Raw genomic sequence first — 20,581 nt, 5'->3', positions numbered from 1 at the left:
GATCAGTTCTACCGATGTGCACCATTTGATATGGCTTCCTAAACCCCAGTGGATGATATGGCTTCCTAAACCCCAGTGGATGATATGGCTTCCTAAACCCCACTGGATGATATGGCTTCCTGAACCCACTAATGATATTTTGTGACACCACCATTCTGTAATATTTGTTTATAAGCATGCTTGAGCTAGTTTACGACTGCACTAGGATAGAACCTAAGGACAGCTAGTTCAGAGAGGTGGTGCAGTACAGTGCATGATGATAATGATTCCCAAGAGTTGGAGTAAAGATTGTTTAAGGTGAAATAGTATGAGTTGTAGAGAACTTAGTTTTTGTTCTTTGGCTTATTTCCGGTGCCCTATGTTATAAGCCCCAGTAAACTGGTTGTTTTTATTTATTTTGTGTGTCTTTCCCCTAGACCTTATTGAAGGCTTGGTGGTAATATATAGTTTTTGACCACATTAGTATTATTACCAGCGATGCTGTGGAGCATGTGGGCATGACAGAGAGAAAAATTGGGTTCCTGTCTGTGATGATTGTTGATAAGTAAAATGATTACCTGCTATTCAGAATCATTATCATGCCAATCCTTTGCTCAAGATCATTCCTGTTGAAATCCTAGGGTTAGGATTATTTTTGTTACTGTATAACTCCATTGCAGTTTTGTATTTGAACACGATCGTGAGTGACATCCTTTTGTTTTTATGTGACACAGAGGTGACAAGATAACAAGATGGTGCAAGAAGTTAGAGATTTTGCAGAAGCCATTAGTGTAGAAAATTGAGATCTTGACTAAGTCGTTTCTTATTTGTATGGGTAAGGTCCTAGAGATAGATGTTGGACCTAGAATGACTAAAAGTAAATTGTTGAGAACCATGTTTTTACATCTGATAGAAGATGGTATGTTAGATGACGAGGTGTTATAGGCATACCCTGATGAGACTGAGAATGCAGCTAGTGTCAGAAGGCAGGAACTAGAACTTCAGTTTAGACAAACTGAGCTCGAGCAATTTAATTGTGAAGAAAACACTAAGCTGAGGGAAGCTGAGTTAGAAGTAGCTAGACTCAGGGGAGAAGCTGAGTTAGAGGCAGCTAGACTCAGGGAAGAAGAAGAAGAAACCAAGCAGTTGTTAATTAAACAGCAGATGGCTGAGGCCCAGATTTGGCTAGAAGAGAAGAAGCTCGAAGCCGCAGCATCTGCTGGAAGTAAGGGCTCTTCAGGTATTGGTATTTATTTTTCTAGAGGGTTTGAACTACCCAAGTGTAATGAGAAGGACCCCGAATTATTTTTCCTGCACTCTGCAAAGTTAGCTACAAGTCTGAAAGGCCAGAGGTCTCTTGGTTGGCCATAATGCAGGGAAAGTTGAAAGGGAAAGCCCAGGACATTTTCGCTTCATTACCATTTGAAGATAGTTTTCACTACCCCACAGTAAAGAAAAGGATATTGCAAGCGTACGAAGTCAATGCAGAGGCACTACGACAAACGTTAGATGTTTAAAGCGCACACCTGATCAATCAGTCACAGATTTTGCTCGTGTAAAGAGTCTATCTTTGACAAGTGGCTAAATAGTATGAACATGCTAGATTTTGTCTCTCTTAAACAGCTTATGCTGATAGAAGAATTATTGTCTTGTCTGCCTGATAAATTGACTATGGTGTTAGCTGCAGGCAAGCGTTTGAATAAGGATGATCATGAATTAGCTATACTGGCGGAGGAACATGAGACTATTAATAGGATACCATACTGTAATTATAATATGGCACATAAAGCATTCACTTTTAGGCAGTAGTAGTTGTAGTAGGCATCCTTCAATCCCGTAAGGTTATGAAATTGTGCCCTGGGTGTCTAGTTGTTGTAGTCTAGTTGGATGCAGCGCCTGCTGTGGCTGTGAAGGCCAACCCGAGAATGACAGTCCCGACTGCAGCAAGCGCAGATAAACGCCAAACGGGCGCGTCTGACAGTGGTCGAGACCTCCTCTGAAGTCTATTAGCCTCTGCCTGCCTCTTAAGTTCATCCTCGAATTGCTGGAGTCCCTTCTGTACTTTGCATTTCCTGGCCGATCTGTCCGCAGCTGCTGCATCACAAGTGTTGATGTCGATGTTCATCTGCTTGAGGTCGCGTTCAGGCATCTTTGAAATGCAGCTAAGGTCTTCCGGGGGGTCTCCTTCCTGATGCCAGTTCTCCATACAAGAGGTCCATCGGTATGCGGCTATCGACCATGCGTGTGACATGTCCCAGCCATCGCATGTGTCTCTGCTTCAGGAGAATCAACATTGAAGGGACTCCTGTTCTCTCGAGTACTGTGTTGTTGGTGACATGGTCTTTCACGTGATGTCAAGGATGCGTCTCAGGTTCCGCATGTGAAAGGTCTCTCCTGGCGAGAGCGCAGGGTCCAGGATTCGGAGCCGTAGAGAAGTGTACTCACCACACATGCCATGTAGACTTGTGCCTTGGTGTGCACTGTCAGTTTGACATTTTCCCAAACGCTCTTTGTGAGCCTGGCCAATATTGTTGCGGCCGTCCCGATACGTCTGTTGAGTTCAGTGTCCAGGGAAAGGCTGTCTGAGATTGTGGAGCCCAGGTACACAAACTCGTGAACTGCCTCCAGCACATAGTCTGCTATATTTATACAGGGTAGCTCATTGACATGTTGTCTCATCACTTGTGTCTTCTTCAGGCTGATTGTCAGGCCGAATGCGGAACAAGGCTGCGGTAAAGCGGTTGAGTAGCTGCTGCAGGCCTTCTGCTGTGTGTGTGGTGATTGTTGCGTAGTCGGCGAAGAGGAACTTCTTGAGGATTCGCATCTGTACTTTTGTCTGTGCTCAATGTCTGGATAGTTTATAGAGCTTTCCATCAGATCTTGTACGAAGATAGAAGCCTTCTGTGGTTGTTCCAAAGGCATGCTTCACGAGGATCACGAAGATGATGCGGAATAGGGTTGGAGCAAGAACACACCCCTGTTTAACACCACTGTTGATGTTGAATGGTTTAGAAGTTGACACGTCGTACACGACTATCCCCTTCATGTCCTTGTGGAACGATTGTATCATGCTGAGTAGGGTGGGTGGGCAGCCAATTTTGGCCAAAATCTTGAAGAGTCCGTCCCCACTAACGAGGTCGAAGGCCTTTGTAAGGTCAATGAGGGCGATGTACAAGGCATTTCTCTTCTCCCTGCACTTTTCTTGAAGCTGTCTCCGGGAGAACACCATGTCAGTGGTCGACCTCTCTGATCGGAAACCACACGGTTACTCGAGGTACACTCTTTCGGCAAGAATCTGAACCCTGACCAAGACGACCCTGGCGAAGAGTTTGCCAACGACGCTGAGAAGGGAGATGCCGCGATTGTTGTTGACATCGCTTCTGTCACCTTTATTTTTGTAGAGAGTGATGATGTTTGCATCTTTCATGTCTTGTGACACCGAGCCCTCCCTCCAGCACTGGCACAGAAGTTCATGCTACTCAGTTTTAAGTGATCCACGAGTGCACTTGAGAACTTCAGGCGGAATCCAGTCGTTTCCTGGGGCTTTCCCTGAGGAAAGTGAATCCACTGCTTTCTCAACTTCTTCCACAGTTGGTTCAAAATCAAGTTCTTCCATGATGGGCAGGCATTTGATTGCATCCAAAGCCTCTACGCTGAACAAGTTCTCTCTGGAATAGAGTTCGGAGTAATGTTCCACCCATCGATTCATCTGTTGATCACGGTCTTTAATGATCTCTCCAGTGGCTGACTTCACAAGAGCCGTCCTGTTTTGTGTGGGGCCTGTTGCCTGTTTGATCCCTTCGTACATGCCTCTTATGTTGCCAACAGTGCCCGCAGTCTGGATGCTGGAACAAAGTCGAAGCCAGTAATCGTTAGCACAACGCCTCACAGTTTGTTGAACACTACTACGGGCAGTAGGGATCCCTGTAGGTTCCTTTCTGAGGGCAGGGTCTTGTAGGATGAGAGAGTTCGTCTCTTTTCCTCTACGAGGGGTAACAGTTCCTCTGCACTGGCCTCGAACAAATGTGCTGACTTATTTTGCCTCTTACCGAAGGTGGGCATGGCAGTGTTGAAAATAGTGCCCCTGAGATGTGACCACCTCTCACTTGCGCTATCGCAGGGTAATACAAGAAGGGCATTTGCCAGTGCCGCAGTGAATTCCTCCACCTTGTGAAGGTCACGGGTCTTGTTTACGTTAATGCGTGGTCTTCCCTCCTACTTTACTCTGTGGATTTTCCAGGGCTGGAATTTTACTTTGCAAACGACAAGAGAGTGGTCGGTGTCACAATCTGCGCTCTGGAAGATGCGGGTCAGTTTGACGTTTCTCAGATTGCTATGTCCCGTAAGCACCAGGTCGAGTTGATGCCAATGCTTAGACCTGGGATGTCTCCAGGAAACCGTATGCTGGGGCTTGGTGTCGAAGAAGGAATTGGTGATGCAGAGATCATGACGGCAGCAGAGCTTCAGGAGGCGTTGCCCACTCTCATTCATCTTCCCAAATCCAAACTGGCCCAGGCAGGAAGGCCAAGAGCTGTGATCAGAACCAACTCTTGCATTAAAATCTCCCAGGAAAAAGACTGTCTCTTGTTGAGGTATGTCTCTGAGAGTTAAGCCGAGGTCATCATAGAACTCGTCCTTCACTTCGGTGGAGGAGGTCAGTGTTGGTGCATTGGCATTGATGAAGCTGACCATTCCTGCTGCTGTATGAAGCTGATGTTTGATGATCCTTGCAGACCCCTCCGTGGGTGGTACTATGGACCCTAACAACCTGTTCCTGATGGCAAAGCCAACGTCATGCTCTCTTACCTCTTCTGGTGGTTTGCACTGCCAGAAGAAGGTAAAGTCCTTCTCCCGTATGCTGCCGGTCGTGGGCAAACGTGTCTCCTGCAGGGCGGCTATGTCCATCTGGAGCCTGCGCCGTTCATTGTTGATCACAGCTGTCTTGCGGGCGTCGTTCACTTCCAGTAGATCTTCCGAGAGACCCTGGTGTCATGGTCCTTACATTCCATGTGCCCAATGTGAGAGCTGGGTGGCTCTCAAACTGCCCAGCTTGAGGCGGGCAGTAGCTGTCCTATGAAATCGGATAATTTCTCCCACCAACGGAAGCAACCCCTGGCGCCTCACTACATCAACTGAGTTGTAGGCTTATCACCGGTAACTGTCGCTTCCCGTGTTCAGCCATCGCCAAGGCGATGCTGGAGAGTCCTCTCCAGGGCACAGGCCTGGGCAGTAATTATGGAGGATCAGCTGTTGCCCATGCAGCAGATCCAGCCTCTCCACGCCACCGATGTAATCCAAGGGAAGGGCAGGCGCCGATACACTTGGCACCAGTGTCGTCTCAGGAGTTGCCAGAATGTAGTTGTAAACAGCTGCAAACTGCCTTAGGGACCACGACTCCGGGTTTTTCCTCAGGGTTAACTCCCGAAATCTTTCCCATGAGTGTGGTTTAGCCGCAAGATAGCAGAGGTTTGAATTCGGGGTTTTCCTTCCCCTAGATGAGCTGCCTTTCCAGGCTAACGGTTAGAGTACCATCTGCCCGAAGCAACTCGTTTTAAGGTGCCAGAGACCCGCCTTCGCCCCTTCCTCTGTTGGTAGAAGCAGTTCTGCCAGCTCTAAAGGCTAAGCCACACATGCAGGCCAGGAGCTGGACTTGGTTGTCAGTGGCTATTTGAGATGCATGCCTTCAGGAGCACTTTACAGGCTGTGGGAGCTTATCTCCTCAATCCTTCCACCCGGCTATAACAACTATTGGAACCTGGCAGTTTTAGGAAGTATAGTTCTGATAAGCCACCCAGTTGTCATCATAATGCCAGATGTGCTCTTACAGCCAGGGTAGGCCCTGGTATCTTGTAAATCGAAGGATACTGTTAACCCTAGTTGAGCCACATCAGGTTCAGAAGGTTCGTCAGTTGTTAAACAATGTGGTTATTGCCACAAAAGAGGACATGTTGCCCGTTATTGTTTTCAATTGCATCCAGAATTAAGACCAATACCTAATGCCTTGAATGTGAGTAAAAGAAGGCAAGGGAATCATAATTCTGAAATTTTGTGTAAGGTCAAGCCACAGTGGTTCGCTGGTTCGCTCCTTTTATGATTAAGGCCAAAATGATTGGAGTTGTGGATAAGTGGATTCCTGTAGTCATGTTTAGGGACACTGGGGAGGAACAATCTTCGATTACTTCTCGTATGTTGTTCCAGGTCAAGAAAATTGACCTGGAAGATGTAATGCTTTTACAGGATATAGCAGGAGCAATTCAACGTGTTCCACTTATGCAAGCATTCGTTAAGTCCTCCTCCTCCTCCTCAAATCTTCCTATACGCATAATCTACGTATTGTAGGTGTGGGTAATACTTTGCCAATACCTGGAGTCGACATCATCCTAGGGAATGACATTGCTGGTAACTTGAGAAACAGTCATCTCCCCATAATGGTTACAGATCCAGGTCGAGTTGTCTCAGAAGTGAGTGAGATTACTCACATAGTAATCTCGTTCCCGTACGTGCCGTCACCAGATATCAAGATCCTAAGCCCAAACGTTACGATGTTGATGTTGATGATGGAAATGATGCTAATGATGGAAACGATATTTCCAAACTTACAACCGGAGGGATGGCTGGAAAACCTCCAAAGACAGAACCGGAAATCAACTTAGCAGATACTTTTTTAGCCCACTTGGTTGAGGTTAGTGCAGTTGAGTAAGTGTTGCCATGTAATAAAGGTGTCCTCCCTGTTACTACCTCTTCTTCTTTTTCTAATGTTGAATCCCACACTTGGTGGGATTCAGTTGGGGGCCCAACTTCAAAAGAGTGAAACTAGTTTTGCATGTATGTTTTTTCTGAAGTTGTTCCAGAGGAGGATGCTTTGGCTGATGATGTGGATACTTCCTCTGCTGATGAGACGATGGAGATCTAAGATATCTTCCTCTTCAGAGGACAGTGAGAGTGTTACTCAGCTTGTAGTCCCCAAAGCATACCAAGAACAAGTCCTTGCAGCTGCTCATGACGATCCTTTAACTGGTCACCAAGAGGTCAATCGAATGTTGTTCCAGGTAACAAAGTACTTTTATTGGCCCAAACTTAAAAGGGCTATTGTCAGATACTGTAGACAGTGTGTAACCTGTCAAGTGGTGGGGAAACCCAACCAACTGTACCTAGAGCTCCCCTTCATTCAATTGTCTTTCCTCGTTAACCTTTTTCTCACATCTTAGTTGATTGTGTAGGCCCTTTAAGTCGGACCAAGTCAGGTCATGTATATATGTTAACCATTAATGTGCAACTACAAGATTCCCGGAAGCATACCCAGTACGTAATATCCGGGATAAGACAGTCATCCATCACATTTTTAAATTTTTCACTTTGTTTGGACAAAGATTGTCTTTGTTTGTACATTCAGTCGAACAATGGGAGTAACTTTTGTTCAGCTGGTTTCCAACAATTTTGTCGATGGTACAATATAAAGCATCAGCGTTCCAGAACGTACCTACTGCTGATAACCAAGTTTCCGTTCCAATATTCAAAAATAACTAATGACAGTTTGTTGACCAATATGGAGACGAAAATGGTTTTCTGAAACTTCTTCAAACTTTTAAGTTTTATTTATTTAATCTACATCGTTAATGAGCCATCTTTTCATAATTGATTAACAACTTAACATTAACACAAATAAATAAAAACAATTAATTTTATTATTTATGAAATTTTAGGTTTTCAAATATGCTTTAAAAATACAGTATTATATTTCAATAATTGTTCATTTAGTGTTAGTATGGTCCATTAATAGCATATGACCTTCCTTTTTTACAATAGCAATAAATATATGTGGATTCAAAATGTTGACCAATTTCGTTCAAATTTTACATACTTTGTAACGCGTATACATTCTCCAAGATGTAGAAGCTATAACAAAATAAAAGTATAAACAAAGAAAATATAAATAACAAAAACGAAACCAACCCCACAAAAAAAATTGTTGGACATTGAGAGAAATAACAGATATTGGCATTGGGCAATAAATTGATATGATATATAACAAAATACAGCATAATAACATACTAATTATTATTTGTGTTATTATGAATTACCAAGAAGAAGGAAGAGTGATAATTATTATTTGATTATATTATTATTATAATAATTATTCTAATAATAATTGATGTATTTAATAATTATCACTCTTGCTTTAGCTTGTCTTGAAGGAAGCCAGCCTCGGGTGAAAGAGGGCTGTGACGATCTCTGCCTGGAACCCGTAAGTGCGTGACTGACGTCCACCTCTGGGGCTCGTGCGGCCCAGGCTCTGCTTCAGGAGGCTGGGGTCGTTCTTGCCCTTGATGGGGTTGTTGTTCTCCGGCCCCGACTACGGCGGTCTCCGGGTTTGGAGATCCTGTGCGTTCTTTCACCAACTTTGAGGTCAACTTCGGAGCTCACAGTTTCTGCGACGGCACTGGAATCAATCGTATTGGTGTTTGCCTTTCCATTGGAGACTTTCGGCACCGTAGAGAGGGGGGACCTGCTGTTTCGGTAGCAGCTTCTCCTCCGTATGAACCTACATTGGCTTTGCGGCCTGGAGGGGCCACTCGAGACCGACAACCAGAGCGCAACTCCATAGTTTCCTGAGACTGATGGATGTCTACTACTATTATGAATTACTCAGTAATGCTAGAAAGGCACCAGCTGCATATCCACTTTGTGGATCCTCCTTACTACTATTCTTCTTTGTGCATTGGACAGGTGCTTTCATCTCTTTATCATTGCATTATCCTTCAATTCTAGTTAATAGGAGCTGTTCTTATCATCAGCACTTTTTTTTATTCATATAAATTCCATTTCTTAGGATATTGGGATGAAAGTTTCACGGTGCTGATGCCAAATAATTGGAGAATTGCGTAACTTTTTAAATAATTTATCATGTCACTCAGAAATCACAATTGCGTGATGCATCAAATGAACAAATCCACATGGGGGAGTTGTGTAAAACCCTGGTTTGTGCCTCGGAGAGGCTGCAGGATCCAGTAAGTTCAGTAAAACTTCGGTTTCAACTCCTTTTGACCATGTCGTAGCTCAGTCGATTAAGGCAGCGTCTGGGATGCACCTCGGACGCAGGTTCGAATCCTCGTCACGGCCCTTGTGGATTTGTTAATTTATCATATAATTCGTATATTTTTCCTTTTCCGGCCCCTTCTGAGCTATTATTTAGACCAGTGCTATTCAACCTGGGTGGACATACCACCTTATAGTGGACGAGATTAAGTGTGGGGTGGACAACTGTCTAAGGGTAGACTACTAGGTGGACGAGATCCTCACCTGCACGTTTCTCTATAATATACAAGAGACTCTCTCTTTCTCTCTCTCCTATATTTCTTAAAATTCATATTACAAATACATATTACCTATTATAACATCGAGGTTGCCACCTCACCTACACGCACGACCTCGATAGTACAACCACACGAGGGACTGTCTCACTATTGGTTGTCACTATTGGTTATTGACTGTCACTATTGGTTATTGGCTCAGCAATGCATGTGTGTTGCTGAGCCTTAGCAACCTTTCCCTGTCCCCACGTCCTCCCCCACCATCTCCAATGCCCCTGTCCCCTCGTCCTCTCCACCATCCCCCACTTCTCTGTTCACTTGTCCTCTCCACCATTTGGTGGAGAGGACAGAAACAATGGGAGCCGGTCGGCCGAGCAGACAGCACACTGGACTTGTGATCCTGTGGTCCTGGGTTCGATCCCAGGCGCCGGCGAGAAACAATGGGCAGAGTTTCTTTCACCCTATGCCCCTGTTACCTAGCAGTAAAATAGATACCTGGGTGTTAGTCATCTGTCACAGGCTGCTTCTTGGGGGTGGAGGCCTGGTCGAGGACCGGGCCGCGGGGACACTAAAAAGCCCCGAAATCATCTCAAGATAACCTTAAGATAACCATTCTCCAATTCCCCGTTCCCTCGTCCCCAACATCCTCCACTCCCCCGTCCCCTCATCTTCCCCACTTTTACCCTGACAGCCCTTCGTCCTCCCCATTTTTACCCCAAGCCCCGTTCCCTCGTACTCCCCACCATCCCCCACTCTCGTCCCTTCGTCTTCCTACAATTCCCCACCCCCGTCCCCTCCCCTGTCCCTTTGTCCTCCCCATCATGCCCCACTCCACCGTCAACTCATCCTCCTAACTATTCCCCACTCCACCGACCCCCTCTTCCTCCCTACCTTCTCCCATTACCCCAGTCCCCTCATCCTCCCTACCGTTCCCCCTTCCGCCCCCCGTCCCCTTGTCCTCCTCACCATTCCCCATTCCCCTGTCCCCTCCACCATTCCATATTCCCCTAGTCCCCTCGTCTCCATCATCCCACACTCCCCCGTCCCCTCGTCCTCCTCACAATTACTCCCTCCCCTGTCACCTCGTCCGCCCCTCCATTCCCCACTCCAGTCCTCTCTTCCACCTTTCCCCACTACCTTGTCTGATGCATTCCCAAATGATCTGATGTTTCAATCAAATAATTGCAAACATCAAATGATCTGATGTTCCCATCACTGAAATATAAGAAAAATAGTTACAAAAAAAATAAAAACAATGAAAACTGAAAAAATAAACAATACTCGCAAAGTGAACAGTATAGTAAACAACACAGCTCTTTCCAATGCAATGTCACTCAAAATAATTAAATCAAATCGATAATAAATGGAAATCTATGAAAATTCAATATGTCAATGTAATCGAAATCATTGAAATGGAATTGTAACATATTTAGTATAGTGTGTGTTGCTCTTATGTGCGACAGATGGTGCTGTTTCTTACAAAAAAAGATACCTGTTTTTACCTGTCACAGGTGTGGCATTTATAATTAAATGATGGTAAACAACATAGCTCAATTCCATCGCAATGTCACACAAAATAATTAATTCAAAATGAAAATAAATCGAAATCTATGAAAATTCTATTTATCAATGCAATTGGAAACATTGAAATGGAATTGTAACAAATTTAGTAAAGTGTGTGTTTCTATTACGTGCAACAGATGGCACTGTTTTTTTTTTTAAAAAGCATGATTTTACCTGTTACAGGTGTGGCATCTATATAGTAGGTACATAAAAATATGTGTGTGTTCGAATGCAATGTTGTGTCAAATTTAAAGCAATCGGTGAAGAACTTTTGGAGATTACAGCGTGTATTGCTTTTATGTCAAACAGATGGCATTGTTTACCAAAACATGCATGTTTTTCCTGTCACAGGTGAGGCATGTATGTAGTAGGTATATAAAAAGACTCACCTTTTCAAATTCAACGTTGTATCAAAATTTCAAAGCAATCTGTAAAGAGGTTTTGAAGATTTCCTTCACATGAAAACACAGTTTTTCCGAAAAGCATGTTTTTCCCGTCACAGATGTGACATCTTTTTTTTTTTTTTTTTGAGATATATACAAGAGTCGTTACATTCTTGTACAGCCACTAGTACGCGTAGCGTTTCGGGCAAGTCCTTAATCCTATGGTCCCTGGAATACGATCCCCTGCCGCGAAGAATCGTTTTTTCATCCAAGTACACATTTTACTGTTGCGTTAAACAGAGGCTACAGTTAAGGAATTGCGCCCAGTAAATCCTCCCCGGCCAGGATATGAACCCATGACATAGCGCTCGCGGAACGCCAGGCGAGTGTCTCACCACTACACCACGGAGACTGTTAAATATAATATAATATGTAATATATAATATGTATAATATATAATATGATATATATAATATATAATATGTATATATAATATAATATATGTATGTATAATATAATATAATATATGTATGTAAACATCAATATAATATGTATATAAAAACTAACTCGGATGGAACGTTGTGCGAAAATTTCAAAGTAATCGATAAAGAACTCTTGGAGAATAGCGATTTTAAACAAACGAACATTTCCATTTTTATTTATATAGACTAGCAGTACCCTGCCACGTGTTGCTGTGGCTCAGCAACGCATGTGCATTACTGAGCCACAGCAACTTCAGTGAAGGAAAATGAAGAAGAGTTTTTCCTTCACTGAGGAGCTACTTCAGTGAAGGAAAATGCGTCTAAATGGCATACTTAATGTTATCTTGTGTATATTGATCCTCTTAGTTAGAGACGAGGTGTGTAAATATATGGATGAATATGTAAAAGTAAAAAAAAAAAGGAGAGACTGCTTTTTTCTGTTTATATAGTCTTAGAAATGAGATATGAAACAGATTTTAAATATTAAAAACGTGAGATTTTTAATGAAACTTTTTCAGGGTGGGAGTGGACAACTTCTACTTAATCACCACTAGGGGTTGACAACATTAAAAAAGGTTGAAGACCACGGATTTAGACCAAAGCTGAAGTGGTAATAAGTGCAACAAAACATTATAACAGTTTAGTGCAGATTGTTGCATTATTGTCTTGCTATCCACGAACTAACAGTCTGTGTTGACAGACACCAGCAGCAATATTTAAGAGTGCTACATTTTCATATAATTAGCCTATATACTTGACTAACTGTAAAGCCTGACAATTTATGTCAGCAGATGCTGAGAGTGGGAGACGGTGTGGTCAGCAGAGCTGGGTGGATATTTAATGCACTCGTATACCTCCTTCATATCAAGTTAAGTCAACAGAAACAAATGCCCAACAAACTCCGGCTTAAGTATGGAATGAGTGACGTCATTAGTTCATCTCTTCAACTGGTGACGAAGGATTACAAACTGTGATGGCAACAACATTTTGCTTTCCTGGAATATAACCAAATGTGGGATTAAATTCTTGAATTATGAGCAAATATCTAGCAAACTTTCCAACTGGATTCTTATTTTTGAACAAGGGAATTAATGGTTGGTGATCTGTAAGAACATGAACTGGGTAATTATAAATTGTATCCCTGAAATATTTAAGTGCCCAGACAACTGCCAAGGCTTCTCATTGTTTTGCTTCTCACCAGTGCAAAAAGAAAGAAAACTCTACCTTCATTTAAACTTTTGACCCAAACTCAATTACGGGCTCACTATAGCCCGTGCTACATGGAAATTTTGTTCTGAGTAGGTGAATCTAAAACAAAACAACATATCCTCGCCAACATTTTAGAAAAAAACAGGAGTTTAAGAACACTGGTCCGTATTCTCCATTGGCTTTAGGGATAGGGATGGTCATAGTATTTTTTAATTTACTAAGAATTCTACTCTCTTTATAACTATTATTTAAAGAGGTCTAACAGTGAGCTTTTCTATATAACGGCTAAAGTAGTTTCATTAAGTATTTTATAAGTTACCCTGTCCTCCCTAGGATTGGGTAATCTTCAACACCTAACATTTAGGGGTGTTCGATTTCCCAATTTTAATCGCCATTATTAGTTTACCTTAGGGTAATATTTGTGCAAGTGCAGACGATGAGTCACAATAACGTGGCTGAGATATGCATGCATTTATTTTATATTTTTTTATTCATATATGTTCAAGAAGGTACATTGGACAAGAAGGCCCTCTCGGGACGCAACGGGGTCCTTACTCTGATGTGTTAGAGGAAGATATATATATCCGTTCCCAAGCCAGTAGTGGCTATCAAGGGATGAGATCCGTGACGCAAGTAACTTAAAAGGAGTAGAGAAAGACTATTAACACAAGACAAGGGGATTATTCACAAATTAGTCTTCTGCTGAAGACTCTGGATCCAGGAACTAGGTGCTGAGTCCTCGGTGCTTTCTTCGTGGCCACACAACGAATTCTCCCAAGAAGGTGAGCCTACCCTGGCCACAGGTCAGCCAAAACACAGGTCCACTGGGCACTGCCGTGGAGGCCGTCAACCACACGTCCAGCTGGTCTGCTGGCAGGTTCTGAGCCAACAAGGCAGGTACGGCCACTCCACGAACGATAAAAGGGGAACGCCCTAGACAGGAGCCTCGTGTGACATCACAAATCACTCTCCTGTCTTCAGTACCCCAGTGGATGATCGTCTCCAACAGTCGGTCCCGGGTAAATCCTTTTACTGCCACTCCACTGGCAGGCTAACACACCACAGTGTTCTTCCGGGGGGGGGGGGGGGGGGCGACTTCACAACAGCTGCAGCAAACCTCAAGGTATGGAGACTGGCTGCCTCGGGTAGACTCACTCGACTCCCATCACAGTAGTCCCAGGTCGACTCTGTAAGCAGACACGTCATCAATGACTGGGACATACTAAAACACCTCACTTACGGGCTCGGGCACAAACACCTGACGTATCTAGTTCATAGATGGCGCTTTCGTCGGAGCACCACCTCACCATAGGTCAGGAGCGGCTGTGTTGTGAGCTGCACAGGACTGGAAACTGGCCCTTCTGGTTGGTTCACCTTGTCCTCACCAGGTGTCGTCGTCCGTTTGGCGGGGGTTTCGGGAGCTGACCACAGATGGCGTGGTCGTTACTGCTCCGTGCTCGGACGCTGGATCCGGGTTCGTAACATTGGCCCATACGAGGCAGCTCCTATTCTATAACCACCCAATCCCACTCATATACTTGTCTAACCCGCGCTTGAAAGGGTGATGTTGAGTCTTTTGCCTTTAGTGACTGCTTCAATATACAAAATGGTGGTAATTATTTCCACGTTGTCTTTCCGCTACTTTTTTCCTAATATTTGAAGTGCAGCTTTTGAGTCTGTGTATGATTGCATTGTGAGTATTTTGTGCAATCACATATGCGAATGCTTGTTGTATGGCAAACAGCTCAGTTTGGGTTGATGATACTGGTCCTCCCAGTCTCCAATATGACTGTTCGCTGTCCGTGCAAAAAGCAGCGCCAGCACTCTCATATTCTGTGTCCACCGATCCGTCTGTGAAGATGTGGGTGGCTCTTGCTACTGTAATGCTGCACATTTGCTTTCCTACGATGCGCCTTATGATCATAGGTAGCCTTTTTCATCGGAAGGCCTATTACTATTTTGAAGGTAGGCTCCTACTAGATGGTGAAAGGGGGGGTGAGGGGAACTATTAGGAGAAAGTGGCAAGCTATTACAACTATCTAGCACTTGGAAGGGTTCAGGATAATAATTTGGGGGTCAGGGTCCTGGGGAAGGGTTTGGGGAAGGAATGGTGCCTAACCACTTAGGCACGGTACGGGGGAGGGGGGATTGAACGTCGACCTGCATGACGCGAGACCGTCGGTCTAAACCAGACGAGACCTGAAAACACATGTAGTTTGGGTGTGGATGATCACCTCCTCTATCAAGAATTATGCTTTTTAATTGGACTGTTTAGGACTTTTCCCGCTCTGGCAGCCCAAGAGTTTACTTTGTTTAGGCCAAGTTCAACCAACTAGGCCTGTCGTACTGGCACTTCGTAGTGGGACTGGATCAGGGGAAACAATTATCTTACTGATAATCATAGCTGTTCTTTAATAAATTCTTTCTTGAAGAGTGGTCAAACTTGTTTCAAGCCTAGTCCATATACGAGCTCCCAGGGCAGCTCTCAAAGCATTGTTTTGAGCAACTTCAAACTTTTTCCACTCTACCCATGGGGGAATACTGTATAAGTAATATACATAAGTCAAATTGATAAAGATTGAGCCATCCATCAAGTCATACGGGCATGAACAGCCTGTAAACCTAAGTCAGTTTGTCAGGTGCCTTTTAAAGCATACCTAACTCCGCCAAATTTAACCTCCCAGCTTAACCTAACCCATTTCAGCTTAACCAAACGTATCCTAGCTTAACCCAGTTCATCCCATCCCATCCCAACCCAATTCATCTCATCCCATCCCAGTCCAACCCATCCTATCTCATGCCAACCCAGTGAAATATTCAATGTTTAAAATTTACAACAAGCTTTGCTAAAAGGCCTATATGATTTAACTATTCCTTTCCCCTACCAATTCCCAGGAGACTGGTTTGGTTTGGTATTAGGATTTTGACCTCTGACCTCTGGAAGGTCATTGAAGCCACTACATTAATTTACTAACTGACCCGCCATTATACTTCATTATTAAACATAGTTCCGGACCAAAGTAAACCACCTTATACAGTATATATATGAGTTCATCCCCACAGTTTCCTACTGTGTGCTTCAAACTCACACTGTATCGTGTGCTACCCACATGATAAAGTGTAGGCAAATGTTGGCATTAGAAACAATAACTATATCAGGAGCACAAGAAGAAGGTAGTGATAGTGTTAATTTACAGTGATGTATTAATTATTGTGTTTATTGTATTTTTGAGATTCATTATATAATAATGAATACATTATAATATACACATTAATACAATATATTATTGTATTAATATGTTTATTTAGTGAGTGTTAATTTACAGTGATGTGTTAATTATTTGTATAGCACTAGGTATTTAGTAAAGTAGCAAAACGGTCTTTGGACGATGAGGATAAATGCTGCTGTTTGCAAAGGATGGAGAAAATAAAAAAAAATTATGAGATTCTATGTAAACAACCTCATATGCACTTCGAAATAGAATTCCCATTGTGAAGCCAATAAAGCTGTCAGTGCTCTATTGTGGGTGAAGCTAACCGGCACTATTATTATACCGTATATTTCTTCATGCTAGGATGTCAAGAATGGAGAGAATCATCGAGGAAAATTGTGGACACGAGGAGGTAACGAAGCCATTGTCAGAGGACCAACAACATAGAGAAGATGGGCTTGATGGCAGTGGAGGCGCAGAAGCTGGTGCCAGTGGAGATTCAGCAGATGCTGGATCACAGGGAACTACGTAAGATATAATCTTCACAAAAAGTAACATTTAAAGTTAAGCGTGTGTGAATTAATGAATGAATGCTCAAAATAACAAGCTCAAGATTCAAAATAAAAAATAAAGACTCAAGATAAAATCACTGAATATGTTGCCAAATTATCTAGTAAAATGAAGAAAATAAGTGAAACTCCATCTTGGCCAATTGCTTTGTTCTTTGAACATTTTTGTCCACTTCGTCTCCAAACACCTTTGTGGACTCTGTTATTCTCTGAAATTCGTATTGTATCTTTTCAATGAAACTTAATTTTGCACAAACACATTTTTGTGTGATTGAAATGTGAATTTCTCACATTTCCTGTTCATTCTCCTGAAATCTTTACTCCATTTTCAACCACTAAATTTTATCCTTTACCTGCAATTTAATTTTAATGAATTTATAGAATAGTCCTGGCTTCATCTTTTGTCCACTATCCCTTCCTTATAATTTCTTTCTGCCTCTCTCTTTCTCTTCTCACTGCCATGTAGTGAGATAAAGCGTTCCTGCTTTTGTATAAAGGTATGTTTGTGGGTTTGGACTCTTCCTATACTGATTCCATATTTTATTTTCTGTTCTCTGCCCCTCTTACTATTCATGTTCAACCAATCCTGCTTCCTAGTACTGCATCTCTGTACTCGAATAAAGTTTCTTGTACCTTCGTAAACTACCTTCGTAGTTTATCAATTTATCAAAGAACTTGCAAAGCTCCTTAAAGTTCCTCTTGAAATAAAGTTTTCCCTCTACTTGCTTTTCTCCAAACTAAATTATAATGCCTTGCATATTTAATTTTCAAAAGGATGTGGTCGCTCTAGCCTCTGAATTTGCCAATTGGACGAAAGTTCTGAATGTCAAATATCTCTTCTTATTTCCAAGTAAATACCAAACCCAGTAAGGATTTACCTGAATTTATCTGAGGGCCACTAACACTAATGGCCTCGATAAGGACAGGAAACCGGCGGTTTGTCAAAGGTCCTCCCATCTGCCTTGATAATCTGTTCAGCTGAATTTTGGCATTTACCTCTTCGGCGGGTTTGCTGTTCCATGGGATTATAGCACTGTGGGTGAAAGAGCATTGTGGCTTGTTGAGCTTGAAACCGTTGTTTCATGTTTGTGGTACATCTGACCCCATGAAGACAATTTCCGGACAAACTTCATACAAATTGTTCAGTATTTTAAAACTTTCAATGAGACCTACCCTGCCATGCCTGGTTTGCAGTGTATTTAGGCCTATGGCTCTTATTATAAGGTTTCAATATCATTATTATTTCCCAGTTCACCATATATCTTTGTGTCGTCTGAAACTTTGATGTGGTTTGTAATATTCTCATCTATGTCATTGATGTATATGACAAAAGAATTGACATCCAAACACTCCTGAGGTTCCCCATACCTCATTTCTCCAGTCAGATTCGAACTCATTTAGTACAACCCTTTATTTTCATTGTTATAACCAATATTTTATCTCCTCTAGTATTCTACCATTTATTCCATGAGCCTGTAATATACTTGCCATGGGTACATATGGTACCTTGTCAACGGCTTTAGCAAAATCCATGTAAACTACATCCACCGGAAGTTCCTTGTCTAAGTAGCTGGTTACTGTTTTTAAAAACGTGAGCAAGATTGTAAGGAAAGATATATATTTAACAACCCCATGATGTGTCGATTTTACAAGAATGTTTGTTCACTGAAAGTTGGTGAATGATTCCCTCCCTTGTGATCCTCTCCATTAGCTTGCAGATTTGTGATGTCAAATTGATTGGACGGTAATTTTCAGCTGAGTTTTCTAGCACTTTTTTTTTAAATAGGGGTGACATTTGCATATCTCTAATCTATCGGGACTATCCCTTGGTCCAGAAATTCTGTGAAAAGTAATTTCAGCGGTAGACACAATTCTTCTGCCAATTCCTTTATAACATTGGATTGGATTCCATCCACACCTGGAGCTTTTGAGTCTTTTAACTTGTCAATGTTCTTCCTGATTATGTAGCATGTTATGGGTATATTCCTAAATTCACTTCACCTCTTTCATACATATGTGTGAAGTCTCATCTCTTAAGGGGTCCTACTCCATATAACCAATCCTTTGTTTTGGTTTTACATTATATAGGCATTGAACGAGTTTGATTTGTTCTTTCTTTATGTTTCGGGAAGTTTCCTTTCGTAGTTTCTTTTGGCTGATCTGATTTATTGGGTGGCCGGGTTTTGTGCATTTTGAGTATCTCATACACATTATTGTCCTTTGTGGATTAAATCGTTCTCCAGAGGTTCCGCTTAGTTGACAGTGCTTGTTTTACGACCTGTGACATCCAACCAGTTCCCTTTTGTTTCTTTCTCCTTTTCGCACATATTTTTGAACGAGTTCCATGATTACCTTCTTGGATCATCACGGATCATGGAGCAAATGATGCCCCCCACGGATCATGGGGCATCATTTCTCATTATTGTGGGCTATTTTACTTGTTGATACATAAGACTCCAGGAAGCGGTTTCGAATCTGCCGGTCCAACAGTCATCTGTTCTTGCTTTCTCCTCTATCGATTTTAAATTGAAGTCATTAAGTATTAATGATACAGCCTGCAATTATTTCCCCAATAATAATGCCAACTAGGAAATTGGACAGGTTCTCCTTCAGTAAAACGTAGGCTTAATACAAGATCCTTTCCATAATTTTACAAAAGCAGGATGCTAAGGATACTATTTGACTTGTATAAAGTACTTCAATGCAAGACTTAAAGTGAAGCATTTGCTTCCTGCCTGTCTTCACTGTGCTCCATGTTGGAGTGGCACAGTGTTCAAACCCTGTTCAGGCATTTAGCTGGTCAGAGTGGAAGTGGTATAATTTCAGTGAACAAAATGTTTACCTTGGTCAATAGCAGGACTATCGGTGTTTTCTTCATATTGCCATAAACTCAATTACAATCATTCTTTGCAACACTTTGCATTCTTCTGCAGTTGGCCACCAACATTCGTGTTATCTTATCTTGAGGTTATCTTGAGATGATTTCGGGGCTTTAGTGTCCCCGCGGCCCGGTCCTCGACCAGGCCTCCACCCCCAGGAAGTAGCCTGTGACAGCTGACTAACACCCAGGTACCTATTTTACTGTTACCTAGCAGTAAAATAGGTACCTGGGTGTTAGTCAGCTGTCACGGGCTGCTTCCTGGGGGTGGAGGCCTGGTCGAGGACCGAGCCGCGGGGACACTAAAAAGCCCCGAAATCATCTCAAGATAACTACAACTTGACATTTACGTGGACCTGAGCTAGAAAGGGAAGCCAACACTCATGAGAGACATTACTAGCTCCTTGTAGTTTGTGTGGGCCTTTGCTAAGGCCAATTAAGGGTAAGGAAGGTGGCCAAGATTTTTTTTTGTTTATATATACAAGAGTTCTTACGTTTCTATAAAGTCATTAGTACGCATAGCGTTTCGGGCAGGTCATTACCAATATTTTTTTCTGGAATACCACCCGCCAAATCGTCAACGTATCAATTAACAACTTGATGAACAAAGTCGTAGAGATAAGGATTGGTACCTAGTCAATCCTTCCCGGCCAAGATACAAAACCAGGCCAAATCGCTTGCGAATCGTAGGGCGAGTGTTACCATCGGGGAATGTTATCTGGCTAATATAGAGCTTGAGCACGAGTTTCTCTCCACCTCCGGAAACAGAGGGGGAGCAAAGAAATACGATTGTGTAGTGGCCAAAGGCTTGGGAGTACCCAGAGCATAGGTTCAAATCCTCCTCAAGGCTCCTACTGATTTTTTCTTGTAGCGTGAAGTTTCCATATAACCAACATTGAATTTCTTTAGAAGAAATCTCATCTGGAGCAGAGACATGAAACTCACTTGCGGAAACACCAGGCACATTGACTGTGTTCACAATAACTCTTGCACTC

At 42.7% G+C, this 20,581-nt stretch overlaps 1 protein-coding gene and 1 long non-coding RNA gene across 2 annotated transcripts in view; both read right to left on the bottom strand.

Moving 5' to 3' along the window:
• LOC138359244 (uncharacterized) overlaps positions 1-20,581 on the bottom strand; it is a 597,135-nt gene that overhangs the window by 384,092 nt on the left and 192,462 nt on the right. The gene's annotated exons all lie outside the window — the stretch shown is intronic.
• LOC138359239 (caspase-1-like) overlaps positions 20,418-20,581 on the bottom strand; it is a 14,264-nt gene continuing 14,100 nt past the window's right edge. The window contains exon 6 of the mRNA XM_069318230.1: positions 20,418-20,530. Within this exon, the coding sequence (XP_069174331.1) occupies positions 20,418-20,530 (113 nt within the window). The remainder of the gene's footprint in view (positions 20,531-20,581) is intronic.

The sequence above is a fragment of the Procambarus clarkii genome, chromosome 90, assembly GCF_040958095.1.
Source record: "Procambarus clarkii isolate CNS0578487 chromosome 90, FALCON_Pclarkii_2.0, whole genome shotgun sequence".
Taxonomy (NCBI): domain Eukaryota; kingdom Metazoa; phylum Arthropoda; class Malacostraca; order Decapoda; family Cambaridae; genus Procambarus; species Procambarus clarkii.
The sequence above is the reverse complement of the archived record's forward strand: the minus strand, read 5'-3'. Positions and strand labels throughout refer to the sequence as shown.